General features: G+C 30.8%; 2 protein-coding genes across 2 annotated transcripts in view; both read left to right on the top strand.

Moving 5' to 3' along the window:
- The first annotated feature begins 4,014 nt into the window (after window positions 1-4,014).
- Window positions 4,015-6,366, top strand: LOC111615508. Its single transcript, XM_023356912.1, has 3 exons — window positions 4,015-4,229; window positions 4,304-6,089; window positions 6,154-6,366. Exons 2-3 carry the CDS (start codon window positions 4,317-4,319, stop codon window positions 6,364-6,366), a joined length of 1,986 nt encoding a protein of 661 aa, XP_023212680.1. The 5' UTR covers window positions 4,015-4,229; window positions 4,304-4,316.
- Window positions 6,367-13,181: 6,815 nt separating this feature from the next.
- LOC111615506 (RNA-dependent RNA polymerase 1-like) overlaps window positions 13,182-15,612 on the top strand; it is a 27,664-nt gene continuing 25,233 nt past the window's right edge. The window contains exons 1-3 of the mRNA XM_023356910.1: window positions 13,182-13,363; window positions 13,438-15,223; window positions 15,288-15,468. Of these exons, the coding sequence (XP_023212678.1) occupies window positions 13,451-15,223; window positions 15,288-15,468 (1,954 nt within the window). The 5' untranslated portion in view covers window positions 13,182-13,363; window positions 13,438-13,450. The remainder of the gene's footprint in view (window positions 13,364-13,437; window positions 15,224-15,287; window positions 15,469-15,612) is intronic.

The raw sequence follows: 15,612 nt of genomic DNA, 5'->3' as shown, positions 1-15,612 counted from the left end.
AAAAGTTTGATTTTATTTAAAATGTAATATTGAGTGCACCCGCTTGAGGGCTAAGCGAATAATTCGCTTTAATTACCCAGTGTGAACAAGTAGTTAAACTTGTTTTCGGCAATGCGGCTTAACTTAATTCTGCTTAAATCTTAATCCCGCTTAAAATATACAGTGTGAATAGGGTATAAGGATAACAGGGTTTGGGTTTAAACCCTACAGGGTCAGGATTATTTGTGTCAGGCCGAATGGAGGAGGTGAGAGAGGTCGTCGGTAATGCGTCGGCGATACACGAGCAAAAGACATCATTTAACAATAAAACGAAAGTTTATTAGATAAATAATTAGATACAATGATCAACATCAAGATTCTAGCGACCTTGTATACTAGCTCCCTATTACTAGTTGAAAGGGGCCAAGAGAGCGTTTGCATTAAACGTTATAATACTTCTTTGGATGCTGGACAAGAAGGTGGCCTGGAGTTGATAGGGTACAGGAAATCCGTATCAGAGGGTTATCCAAAAAATCCATATCGTAGGGTTGTTTGATATTAGAGGATCCCTTTCTTGACTGGCACACAGTTTTGATCCTTCTCCCTCTCGACCCATTCCTTCCCCTCGAGTCCCTCTTTTTATTCTCCATATCACGTTATCCTTTTACACCAATCGGGAATTTCAGCCATCAGTTCCTAGTGACACATTTAACGAGTTCCCTTGGAAAGGAAACAACTCCGGGGGGGGGAGAGAGATGTAATCACCATCCAGTCATAAAAGTGGAAAACTTTCGAAAGATGGCCAAAATGAAATTGTTTTCCAAAATCTTCGACCTTCACACTTAAATGAAGAAATTACTTTGCTTCATATTAATCCTTGAGGTATTGTTATCATAATACGAGAAACTTTGTCAATTTTTTTTGGCAAAACTTTGATAGTGTAATCTCGCATAACGAGTGTTTCGCATAACGAGCAAAACAAATTGTAAAAACTGCCTTGCTTAACGAGCGATGTTTCGCATAACCAGTGACGAGGAGAGGGAAAGTCCCGAATTGTGTGCATACTCCATCAGTCTGTGTTTAGCACTCGTTTCGCTAGCATCTTAGTGTCGCTTGTGATCACTTATTTTTCAAACTTGTGTTAACACATATTACTTTTAAACATCAATAACCATGTGGCGTGTTTATTATATAACGGGCTATCCGTTATATAATAAACACGCCAAACGATATGCCAAATTCTTGGGCTATACAAAGACTATAATAAAGTATTAGAAATTAATTAATTTAACTAGATGTAAGCAGTCATGCTGCCATTTCGTATTAAATTTTAGAAATGTCTGAATTAAAAATTAACTATTTATAATTATTAAATTTAATACGAGATGGCAGCATGACTGCTTACCTCTAGTTAAATTAATTAATTTCTAATACTTAATTATAGTCTTTGTATAGCCCAAGAATTTGGAATATCGTTCGGAGTGTTTATCGAACTTATTATCTGTGATTTCTTTTTGTTTTCTGCAAATCGAATTCTCATTCCATGTTGATTCATTCCGTGCTAGAAGAAGAGATGATGATTCATACTTCTTAACAATGCATAATGTACAATTTTCTTTGAATAAACGTTATACATAAAATATTCGAGTATTTATTCGGCGTAGTACGCATTATCGTATTTTACATAATTTTTACGGGGAAAATTGTTTCGCTTAACGAGTGTTTTGCATTACGAGAACGATTCTGGAACGAATTAAGCTCGTTAAGCGAGGTTCTATTATATTTGCATAAAATCCATAGGGTATTTTATATATCTCGACACTTTGAGATTCCTGAAGCAAAAAATGTCAAAAAACGGACAAACATTCTGTATCTCTGTGTGTTGGCGTTTATTTCATTTAATACCTCACTCATGGAGTAAAGATTATGAAAGGCATTTGGTATGGTAACTTATATATAAGGACATTAATCCGATTAAATTTTGGTGTGTGGAACCTGAGGGGGCAGGGAGATAAAGAGGTTATGTATATTTTCTGAGTGGAGTGGTCGTACTTAATTAATGAAAAATTTTATTTATTATTGACATTTACAATATTAAAACCACCTCATTTCTACCGTCTAAATTAAGACGTTTTCCACTTTTTATAATAATTAATAATATAAAAGTTATTTTTAAAAAACATTTTGTATTAGATGATGAAATACACAATTTTTACTTTAAACTAGTCAAAGTGTTGTTTAAAATTAAATATATTTTTTTCTAATTGGAGATTTTTATTATAATTTAATTAAAGCACTCCTTTTAAGCTTTTGTTATTACTATACATAGTATAAGTGAAAATTATCAAACTTTTTAATGACACTCTTGTAACGCACCGTTTACGAAAACAAAACAGAATGGGGTTACATAATATAAGGGTTTAAGTACCAGGCCTGGACTTATCAAATTAAAACAATAATTTGCAAAACCACAGATAATAATTCAAAATAAATATAAGTTTTATTATATTGAAAAAATAATGGGTTAATTGTCCCAACAGTTAATGAAATAATTGAAAGCAACAACAAAAATCAATAATCCAAAAAATCGTACTTATAATATCAAATTAAAGAAAACATTTTTTTATCTCCACCTCAAAAGGATCCTACAACCAAAATATACTGTTTCCGCTAAGTGATCACAGACATCTCGACAACCGTCATTGCCAGAAGCTACCTCCTCTCCGTACTCTATGTGCCGCCTTTTATTTAACGTTTAGTGCAGCTCCGCACTGTCTTAATTTACATACATTTGCGTGACAGGATCAGGCACGGATGCCAACTAAGTTTGCTTTTCTTTCTTTGCCATCTGTGCTTAGGAGTTTGTCCTTAACTAAAAAGAACCCCAAAAAGAAAAATAATCAAATAAAAATAACGCCCCAAAACATAAAATAACGATCGGACATTGACTCCTTTACACCCTTATCTTCCTGTTTGAGTGCTGAGAAAGTTGAGAAAGAGCCTTTGCGAGCTTGTTTTCATTTATAGAAAATATAGAATTTTAATATGTAGGCCTAATAATAAAAGACGTTTATAGATTCAAAGGTACATTTTTCTGATCTAGCAGAAAAGTGTACTGTACCTTTTAAATCTGTAATCTGTAACTCAAAACTACGCTTTCTATACAAAAATCATTGAAAAATGTTAGGGGCAAATATAGGGCTATCAGTTCTATCAATGATGGTGATAAAATCGGAGAAAACGGGGTTAGCTGTAGTGTTTTAAATAGAAACTCTCATTTTTATTGTATATTATGATTCTACATCCAAAACAATCAAACCTTTATCTAAAACATTGTTTAAAAATTGCACTTATGAGAAATTATGAGCGCTTGAAATTTTATGCTGCTGCCACGCAGTGCAAGCGTGAATATGTTGACATCCGTGGTGTATATTGGACAGGAAGAAAGGTACTTAAAAACTCGTCGTAAAAAGGAAGATGATATTATTTGGTGGAAACAAAACCAACGTCTTCTCTTTACCACAAACTTGATAGTTTTAAAATCCTGTAGCACTAACTTTCATATCAGTTCATTATTTGAAGAAACAGTGACTCCACCAAAATACATTAGTTTCCTAAAGATTTTAAAAGTATTATTCAGTAAACGTCACAGATAGCCACAGATTCACGAATGCATTGTGTCGACTGCGTAAAACTTGAAACGCTCATAACTTCTGGTAAATGCATTAAAAAAATGTTTCATATAAAGTTTGTTTTTTATGTTGAAACATCGTATACAATAAAAAAATGTGAGTTTTCATTTAAGAAAGTGAAGGTGTCTCCATTTTCACGATTGTAACACTATTTGTGATCAAACTGATTGCCCTATGTTGTGTCTAACATTTTTGATGCAGTGGTTTGATTAAAACGTTCCCAATGTTTGTACACATTTAAAAAGTTATGGTAAAAAGTAGGATATATTATTAATTTTAAATATATTTTAGATGATTTTAATCATATTTTAAAATTTGTTCAGAAATGCAGCTTCTCTAGTATCATTTCTCTTGTGGAAAAATGATGCTAGAGATACATTTCAGAATTTATATTATGGATAAATTTTGAATTTTATTACTGATTTTATGATTCTTTTTATTAATTATTAATTTAATTGCATGACTTCAGTTATATTTTCTACAGAAAATTCCTATTTAGAATCAATATTAATCCTCCAAAATTGTTTCTACGAGAAATTAGGAAAGTTTAACGCAAAGGTAAAAATATCAAGCTGAGCAATAAACTTGAATTAAAACAAAAACTTTTAATAAACAATTTAATAAAATTCCAGAGAAAAATTGAAAATGGTGAAAGAATTAGAAACGAAGATTCTATGGATGCCAAAGAGAGATGTTGCTGTCATCAAGAATAAAATAAATTATTGTTTAGGGGCTGAAATAACGGATTTTGAAGAAATTCGTCGTATTTATGATTATTACGAAGAGCAATACAATAATTTAAAATGCAGAGTAAAGTTCCCACAACGCCTTGAAGATTATAAAGAGAAATTGATACACAGATGGTGTAAACAAGATCTAGAGAAAGATCAAGCATGGTTATCGATGAAAGACACTAAAATGTTTAGCACATGTTCTAAACTAAGCGATAAAGAAGTTCGCGTAAACAGCTTCTCTTTTTGTACAGTAGTTGGCTTGAACAATTTAGTTGAACATTATAACACAAGTTTACAGAATGCTGCCCTATCATTAGAATATAAAGTAACACAAATCATTGCAGACTTCGAACACGATCGCAAGAGAATTTTCGTATACTTCATAGTCACAAAAAAGAAACTTGGGAAACAGGAACAGAATGCAAGTACACATGTATTACACAGATTCGAAATTAAGTATTCTGACATATATAGAATATTAATTAACAAGTTACCTACTGAAAAAACTCTTAGTTTATGCCTTTACCTTACATATCCAGTATTGTTGTATAGAGTGAGCAGAAACGCGATACAAGAATCTAGGCATAAAAACAAGGAGGAAAATTTTTACCTTAATTATCACAATAAAGATCCTAACACACATTTCTTCATTCGAGTGTCAAAATTCTCACATTGTTCAGAATCAGATATTGGTCTTTCAAGTGTTTTAAAGTTAGAATTATTTTGGGATCAATCTTGGGATGTGATTTGTCGATTGGTAAATAATTGTAAAGATGTTGATTGTTTCTTTTCGCCTCTCAATAAATACGACAAACCTAAAAGTTATCCAACACCAAAGATTTTAAATGGAAATTTTAATTGTGTTTACGCATTAAAATGCATTGTTTCCAGAACTAGAGATGTTGCTGTGCAGATGTATTTGTACAAACAAATCGAATCTGTAAACGGCAAATTAAATGAATTCGACAATCCAAACATCTTGGAGATGACACTAATTGAAATCAATGCTGCATTTGAGAGGAATAACATTGTGATTTTCCAGAATGCACTGAATTTCTTATTTGAAAAATACAAAGATTTTGATGATGAAGCCAATGGAAATAGTCCAAATTTAGTTAAAGTGAGAAGGGCCATTTTGACTCCGACTCGAGTGATATATTTGCCTTCTCAATATTATTTTAGATGCCGTTTCTTCAGGCAATTTAGTGAAGATTATGCTCTTAGAGTGTCTGTTCGAGAGGATAATTATGAACCATTATATAGTTTACAAAAGAGTAAATACGAACCTGAAAACGAATCTGATGATGAAGAAATAATTAATTTACTAAAAATAAATTTGTTAAATGGTTTTAAAATTGGCCAAAGGAAGTATATGGTTTTAGGCTCTTCAACTAGTCACTTAAGAGAACAGGGCTTAATGTTTTATGCAGATAAAGATGATACAGGTAAACCGCTAGCTCTGAAAGATATATATAGTGAATTGGGAAATTTTGAGGATATCAAATGCGTTCCAAGATACATGGCGCGAATAGGTCAGTTTTTTTCTCAGGCATTGAATGCAATTCACGTAGACAGGAGCAAAACTGAGGAAGTGGCAGACATAACAATCCCTCGTCAGAATTCTGATGGACAATATAAATTTTCTGATGGAATTGGCAAGATATCTTCCGAATTAGCAAAAAAGGTTCGAAATTTAAAAGTTTATTTTATTTTTTATTAAAGAATGAATATTTGAAATCATTTTACAGGTGTTTGAAAAATTAGACATTTTGAACGAACCCTCAGCCATGCAGATACGTTACGCGGGTTTTAAAGGAATGTTGACAGTTTGGCCTGACATGAAAGGGGAAAAGATTATTTTTAGAAAGAGCATGAATAAATTTCCATCTAATAACGAAAGTTTAGAAATTTTGAAAGTTAGTAAACCGAGTGAGTATAATAATCTCGTATATTTAACTTAAAGAGAAGATAAATTAATGTCCGTTGTGCTTGATATACATAATTCATCGATATAAAATTAGGAAAGGAGTTGTTCAAATATTATATATATATAAAAAGTTTGCCCTTTTGATCCCCATTATCAATCATCAAAAATAAAGGTATCCCCTTTCCCTAATTATGTTATCACACCGGAAGTTTACACCATTTGCAAATAGATTGAAATTAAAATTATTTCTGTTATTATTGCACAGACAATTTTATGATGACTGAAAACTGACCGACACGTCGGTCAGTTTTTTCCCCATGATGATTCTCTGATGAAGAAAAAGGGTGCACCCGTCGCGACGGGTACAATCTTACATCATCAGAGAATCATCCTTTTTCTTCATCTTCAGCATCATCAGATGCAAACGAATTCTTCCTCCTCATAAACTGTTGATGCAATAGTTGAATGGTTCCAAACGCCAATAGAATTAAAACTTTTTAAGTACTTTTTTTTAATTGTTTAAAGAATATAAAATTTAAAGGAAAGAGTGCATTGAATTAAAAATTACAAGTTAAATTTTACAAGTAATAAAATGATGTAAAAGATCTAAATGTATGCAGATCTAAATATATTTATTAAGTATGAATTCACTGTTTTTATCTCAATAATTATTTTTATAAAATTTGTGATGAATAAAATTATACTTAAAGTTAACATTACTCTAGCCCATCATTTAATTTTCTCATTTATCTTTTTATGTCAAAAAGGGCTTATAAATACTTTCTCCACATTTTAAGTCTCCAGTACTTGTAACTAACTTATTTTCAGAAAAGATATATATATATATATATATATACTATACATATATATTATATCTTTGCTGAAAGCGAAATCTGGTGGATCTATTTAAAGGGTAATATGGTTTAAGCCCAGGGCTCTAAGAGGGAAAAGAACAACCGAAAGTATGTTTTGTTAAAGCTATAAGAGCATAGAAGTGTAAAACAGTAATAAATTAAAAATTTCTTCGGAAAGTTAAAGAATAATTGCAAAGTCCGCAATAATTCCTATATAACTACAATGGAAAATGCCCACATTTTCCATTGTAGTTATATAGGAATTATTACTGAAGTAAGAATGAACATTACTGAATTACTGAAGTAAAAATGAAAAATATGTTAACTAAGAAAGTGTGAAAATACATACAGTACTTTACATACCTGTACATACATACATATATATTCAGTATACAGTATCTCTTTCCAATCGTTCATTTGCCATATTTAGTCAGGTTGTTGTTGTTCTTTATGGCATGTTACTTTATAATAAAAATGTTTATCATATAATAAAATATATAAATAAATAGGGCTTCTAAAGTAGAAAATAAGAACTTTGGTTAATTAGATGCAGTAAAACAAACAGATATTGTGGTATTTTGCTTAACTGAACNATTCCGAATTAAATTTTAGAAATGTCTGAATTAAAAATTAACTATTTATAATTATTAAATTTAATACGAGATGGCAGCATGACTGCTTACCTCTAGTTAAATTAATTAATTTCTAATACTTAATTATAGTCTTTGTATAGCCCAAGAATTTGGAATATCGTTCGGAGTGTTTATCGAACTTATTATCTGTGATTTCTTTTTGTTTTCTGCAAATCGAATTCTCATTCCATGTTGATTCATTCCGTGCTAGAAGAAGAGATGATGATTCATACTTCTTAACAATGCATAATGTACAATTTTCTTTGAATAAACGTTATACATAAAATATTCGAGTATTTATTCGGCGTAGTACGCATTATCGTATTTTACATAATTTTTACGGGGAAAATTGTTTCGCTTAACGAGTGTTTTGCATTACGAGAACGATTCTGGAACGAATTAAGCTCGTTAAGCGAGGTTCTATTATATTTGCATAAAATCCATAGGGTATTTTATATATCTCGACACTTTGAGATTCCTGAAGCAAAAAATGTCAAAAAACGGACAAACATTCTGTATCTCTGTGTGTTGGCGTTTATTTCATTTAATACCTCACTCATGGAGTAAAGATTATGAAAGGCATTTGGTATGGTAACTTATATATAAGGACATTAATCCGATTAAATTTTGGTGTGTGGAACCTGAGGGGGCAGGGAGATAAAGAGGTTATGTATATTTTCTGAGTGGAGTGGTCGTACTTAATTAATGAAAAATTTTATTTATTATTGACATTTACAATATTAAAACCACCTCATTTCTACCGTCTAAATTAAGACGTTTTCCACTTTTTATAATAATTAATAATATAAAAGTTATTTTTAAAAAACATTTTGTATTAGATGATGAAATACACAATTTTTACTTTAAACTAGTCAAAGTGTTGTTTAAAATTAAATATATTTTTTTCTAATTGGAGATTTTTATTATAATTTAATTAAAGCACTCCTTTTAAGCTTTTGTTATTACTATACATAGTATAAGTGAAAATTATCAAACTTTTTAATGACACTCTTGTAACGCACCGTTTACGAAAACAAAACAGAATGGGGTTACATAATATAAGGGTTTAAGTACCAGGCCTGGACTTATCAAATTAAAACAATAATTTGCAAAACCACAGATAATAATTCACAATAAATATAAGTTTTATTATATTGAAAAAATAATGGGTTAATTGTCCCAACAGTTAATGAAATAATTGAAAGCAACAACAAAAATCAATAATCCAAAAAATCGTACTTATAATATCAAATTAAAGAAAACATTTTTTTATCTCCACCTCAAAAGGATCCTACAACCAAAATATACTGTTTCCGCTAAGTGATCACAGACATCTCGACAACCGTCATTGCCAGAAGCTACCTCCTCTCCGTACTCTATGTGCCGCCTTTTATTTAACGTTTAGTGCAGCTCCGCACTGTCTTAATTTACATACATTTGCGTGACAGGATCAGGCACGGATGCCAACTAAGTTTGCTTTTCTTTCTTTGCCATCTGTGCTTAGGAGTTTGTCCTTAACTAAAAAGAACCCCAAAAAGAAAAATAATCAAATAAAAATAACGCCCCAAAACATAAAATAACGATCGGACATTGACTCCTTTACACCCTTATCTTCCTGTTTGAGTGCTGAGAAAGTTGAGAAAGAGCCTTTGCGAGCTTGTTTTCATTTATAGAAAATATAGAATTTTAATATGTAGGCCTAATAATAAAAGACGTTTATAGATTCAAAGGTACATTTTTCTGATCTAGCAGAAAAGTGTACTGTACCTTTTAAATCTGTAATCTGTAACTCAAAACTACGCTTTCTATACAAAAATCATTGAAAAATGTTAGGGGCAAATATAGGGCTATCAGTTCTATCAATGATGGTGATAAAATCGGAGAAAACGGGGTTAGCTGTAGTGTTTTAAATAGAAACTCTCATTTTTATTGTATATTATGATTCTACATCCAAAACAATCAAACCTTTATCTAAAACATTGTTTAAAAATTGCACTTATGAGAAATTATGGGTGCTTGAAATTTTATGCTGCTGCCACGCAGTGCAAGCGTGAATATGTTGACATCTGTGGTGTATATTGGACAGGAAGAAAGGTACTTAAAAACTCGTCGTAAAAAGGAAGATGATATTATTTGGTGGAAACAAAACCAACGTCTTCTCTTTACCACAAACTTGATAGTTTTAAAATCCTGTAGCACTAACTTTCATATCAGTTCATTATTTGAAGAAACAGTGACTCCACCAAAATACATTAGTTTCCTAAAGATTTTAAAAGTATTATTCAGTAAACGTCACAGATAGCCACAGATTCACGAATGCATTGTGTCGACTGCGTAAAACTTGAAACGCTCATAACTTCTGGTAAATGCATTAAAAAAATGTTTCATATAAAGTTTGTTTTTTATGTTGAAACATCGTATACAATAAAAAAATGTGAGTTTTCATTTAAGAAAGTGAAGGTGTCTCCATTTTCACGATTGTAACACTATTTGTGATCAAACTGATTGCCCTATGTTGTGTCTAACATTTTTGATGCAGTGGTTTGATTAAAACGTTCCCAATGTTTGTACACATTTAAAAAGTTATGGTAAAAAGTAGGATATATTATTAATTTTAANCCATCTCGTATTAAATTTAATAATTATAAATAGTTAATTTTTAATTCAGACATTTCTAAAATTTAATACGAAATGGCAGCATGACTGCTTACCTCTAGTTAAATTAATTAATTTCTAATACTTAATTATAGTCTTTGTATAGCCCAAGAATTTGGAATATCGTTCGGAGTGTTTATCGAACTTATTATCTGTGATTTCTTTTTGTTTTCTGCAAATCGAATTCTCATTCCATGTTGATTCATTCCGTGCTAGAAGAAGAGATGATGATTCATACTTCTTAACAATGCATAATGTACAATTTTCTTTGAATAAACGTTATACATAAAATATTCGAGTATTTATTCGGCGTAGTACGCATTATCGTATTTTACATAATTTTTACGGGGAAAATTGTTTCGCTTAACGAGTGTTTTGCATTACGAGAACGATTCTGGAACGAATTAAGCTCGTTAAGCGAGGTTCTATTATATTTGCATAAAATCCATAGGGTATTTTATATATCTCGACACTTTGAGATTCCTGAAGCAAAAAATGTCAAAAAACGGACAAACATTCTGTATCTCTGTGTGTTGGCGTTTATTTCATTTAATACCTCACTCATGGAGTAAAGATTATGAAAGGCATTTGGTATGGTAACTTATATATAAGGACATTAATCCGATTAAATTTTGGTGTGTGGAACCTGAGGGGGCAGGGAGATAAAGAGGTTATGTATATTTTCTGAGTGGAGTGGTCGTACTTAATTAATGAAAAATTTTATTTATTATTGACATTTACAATATTAAAACCACATCATTTCTACCGTCTAAATTAAGACGTTTTCCACTTTTTATAATAATTAATAATATAAAAGTTATTTTTAAAAAACATTTTGTATTAGATGATGAAATACACAATTTTTACTTTAAACTAGTCAAAGTGTTGTTTAAAATTAAATATATTTTTTTCTAATTGGAGATTTTTATTATAATTTAATTAAAGCACTCCTTTTAAGCTTTTGTTATTACTATACATAGTATAAGTGAAAATTATCAAACTTTTTAATGACACTCTTGTAACGCACCGTTTACGAAAACAAAACAGAATGGGGTTACATAATATAAGGGTTTAAGTACCAGGCCTGGACTTATCAAATTAAAACAATAATTTGCAAAACCACAGATAATAATTCACAATAAATATAAGTTTTATTATATTGAAAAAATAGTTAATTGTTCCAACAGTTGGTTAATGAAATAATTAAAAGCAACAACAAAAATCAATAATCCAAAAATCGTACTTATAATATCAAATTAAAGAAAACTTTTTTTTATCTCAACCTCAAAAGGATCCTACAACCAAAATATACTGCTTCCGCTAAGTGATCGCAGACATCTCGACAACCGTCATTGCTAGAAGCTACCTCCTCTGTGTAGTCTATGTGCCGCTATTTATTTAACGTTTAGTGGAGCTCCGCACTGTCTTAATTTACACACATTTGCGTGACAGGAGCAGGCACGGATGCCAACTAAGTTTGCTTTTCTTTCTTTGCCACCTGTGCTTAGGAGTTTGTCCTTAACTAAAAAGAACCCCAAAAAGAAAAATAATCAAATAAAAATAACGCCCCAAAACATAAAATAACGATCGGACCTTTACACCCTTATCTTCCTGTTTGAGTGCTGAGAAAGTTGAGAAAGAGCCTTTGCGAGCTTGTTTTCATTTATAGAAAATATAGAATTTTAATATGTAGGCCTAATAATAAAAGACGTTTATAGATTCAAAGGTACATTTTTCTGATCTAGCAGAAAAGTGTACTGTACCTTTTAAATCTGTAATCTGTAACTCAAAACTACGCTTTCTATACAAAAATCATTGAAAAATGTTAGGGGCAAATATAGGGCTATCAGTTCTATCAATGATGGTGATAAAATCGGAGAAAACGGGGTTAGCTGTAGTGTTTTAAATAGAAACTCTCATTTTTATTGTATATTATGATTCTACATCCAAAACAATCAAACCTTTATCTAAAACATTGTTTAAAAATTGCACTTATGAGAAATTATGGGTGCTTGAAATTTTATGCTGCTGCCACGCAGTGCAAGCGTGAATATGTTGACATCTGTGGTGTATATTGGACAGGAAGAAAGGTACTTAAAAACTCGTCGTAAAAAGGAAGATGATATTATTTGGTGGAAACAAAACCAACGTCTTCTCTTTACCACAAACTTGATAGTTTTAAAATCCTGTAGCACTAACTTTCATATCAGTTCATTATTTGAAGAAACAGTGACTCCACCAAAATACATTAGTTTCCTAAAGATTTTAAAAGTATTATTCAGTAAACGTCACAGATAGCCACAGATTCACGAATGCATTGTGTCGACTGCGTAAAACTTGAAACGCTCATAACTTCTGGTAAATGCATTAAAAAATGTTTCAGATAAAGTTTGTTTTTATGTTGAAACATCGTATACAATAAAAAAATGTGAGTTTTCATTTAAGAAAGTGAAGGTGTCTCCATTTTCACGATTGTAACACTATTTGTGATCAAACTGATTGCCCTATGTTGTGTCTAACATTTTTGATGTAGTGGTTTGATTAAAACGTTCCCAATGTTTGTACACATTTAAAAAGTTATGGTAAAAAGTAGGATATATTATTAATTTTAAATATATTTTAGATGATTTTAATCATATTTTAAAATTTGTTCAGAAATGCAGCTTCTCTAGTATCATTTCTCTTGTGGAAAAATGATGCTAGAGATACATTTCAGAATTTATATTATGGATAAATTTTGAATTTTATTACTGATTTTATGATTCTTTTTATTAATTATTAATTTAATTGCATGACTTCAGTTATATTTTCTACAGAAAATTCCTATTTAGAATCAATATTAATCCTCCAAAATTGTTTCTACGAGAAATTAGGAAAGTTTAACGCAAAGGTAAAAATATCAAGCTGAGCAATAAACTTGAATTAAAACAAAAACTTTTAATAAACAATTTAATAAAATTCCAGAGAAAAATTGAAAATGGTGAAAGAATTAGAAACGAAGATTCTATGGATGCCAAAGAGAGATGTTGCTGTCATCAAGAATAAAATAAATTATTGTTTAGGGGCTGAAATAACGGATTTTGAAGAAATTCGTCGTATTTATGATTATTACGAAGAGCAATACAATAATTTAAAATGCAGAGTAAAGTTCCCACAACGCCTTGAAGATTATAAAGAGAAATTGATACACAGATGGTGTAAACAAGATCTAGAGAAAGATCAAGCATGGTTATCGATGAAAGACACTAAAATGTTTAGCACATGTTCTAAACTAAGCGATAAAGAAGTTCGCGTAAACAGCTTCTCTTTTTGTACAGTAGTTGGCTTGAACAATTTAGTTGAACATTATAACACAAGTTTACAGAATGCTGCCCTATCATTAGAATATAAAGTAACACAAATCATTGCAGACTTCGAACACGATCGCAAGAGAATTTTCGTATACTTCATAGTCACAAAAAAGAAACTTGGGAAACAGGAACAGAATGCAAGTACACATGTATTACACAGATTCGAAATTAAGTATTCTGACATATATAGAATATTAATTAACAAGTTACCTACTGAAAAAACTCTTAGTTTATGCCTTTACCTTACATATCCAGTATTGTTGTATAGAGTGAGCAGAAACGCGATACAAGAATCTAGGCATAAAAACAAGGAGGAAAATTTTTACCTTAATTATCACAATAAAGATCCTAACACACATTTCTTCATTCGAGTGTCAAAATTCTCACATTGTTCAGAATCAGATATTGGTCTTTCAAGTGTTTTAAAGTTAGAATTATTTTGGGATCAATCTTGGGATGTGATTTGTCGATTGGTAAATAATTGTAAAGATGTTGATTGTTTCTTTTCGCCTCTCAATAAATACGACAAACCTAAAAGTTATCCAACACCAAAGATTTTAAATGGAAATTTTAATTGTGTTTACGCATTAAAATGCATTGTTTCCAGAACTAGAGATGTTGCTGTGCAGATGTATTTGTACAAACAAATCGAATCTGTAAACGGCAAATTAAATGAATTCGACAATCCAAACATCTTGGAGATGACACTAATTGAAATCAATGCTGCATTTGAGAGGAATAACATTGTGATTTTCCAGAATGCACTGAATTTCTTATTTGAAAAATACAAAGATTTTGATGATGAAGCCAATGGAAATAGTCCAAATTTAGTTAAAGTGAGAAGGGCCATTTTGACTCCGACTCGAGTGATATATTTGCCTTCTCAATATTATTTTAGATGCCGTTTCTTCAGGCAATTTAGTGAAGATTATGCTCTTAGAGTGTCTGTTCGAGAGGATAATTATGAACCATTATATAGTTTACAAAAGAGTAAATACGAACCTGAAAACGAATCTGATGATGAAGAAATAATTAATTTACTAAAAATAAATTTGTTAAATGGTTTTAAAATTGGCCAAAGGAAGTATATGGTTTTAGGCTCTTCAACTAGTCACTTAAGAGAACAGGGCTTAATGTTTTATGCAGATAAAGATGATACAGGTAAACCGCTAGCTCTGAAAGATATATATCGTGAATTAGGAAATTTTCAGCATATCAAATGCATTCCAAAATACATGGCGCGAATAGGTCAGTTTTTTTCTCAGGCATTGGATGCAATTCACGTAGACAGGAGCAAAACTGAGGAAGTGGCAGACATAACAATCCCTCGTCAGAATTCTGATGGACAATATAAATTTTCTGATGGAATTGGCAAGATATCTTCCGAATTAGCAAAAAAGGTTCGAAATTTAAAAGTTTATTTTATTTTTTATTAACGAATAAGTATTTGAAATCATTTTACAGGTATTTGAAAAATTAGACATTTTGAACGAACCCTCAGCCATGCAGATACGTTACGCGGGTTTTAAAGGAATGTTGACAGTTTGGCCTGACATGAAAGGAGAAAAGATTATTTTTAGAAAGAGCATGAATAAATTTCCATCTAATAACGAAAGTTTAGAAATTTTGAAAGTTAGTAAACCGAGTGAGTATAATCATCTCGTGTATTTAACTTAAAGAAAAGATAAATTAATGTCCGTTGTGCTTGATGTACATAATTCATCGATATAAAATTAGGAAAGGAGTTGTTCAAATATTATATATATATAAAAAGTTTGCCCTTTTGATC

This window comes from Centruroides sculpturatus, unplaced genomic scaffold (assembly GCF_000671375.1).
Source record: "Centruroides sculpturatus isolate CEXI.00-Female unplaced genomic scaffold, Cexi_2.0 scaffold1899, whole genome shotgun sequence".
Taxonomy (NCBI): Eukaryota; Metazoa; Arthropoda; class Arachnida; order Scorpiones; family Buthidae; genus Centruroides; species Centruroides sculpturatus.
This window is presented reverse-complemented; position numbering and strand designations above follow the sequence as displayed.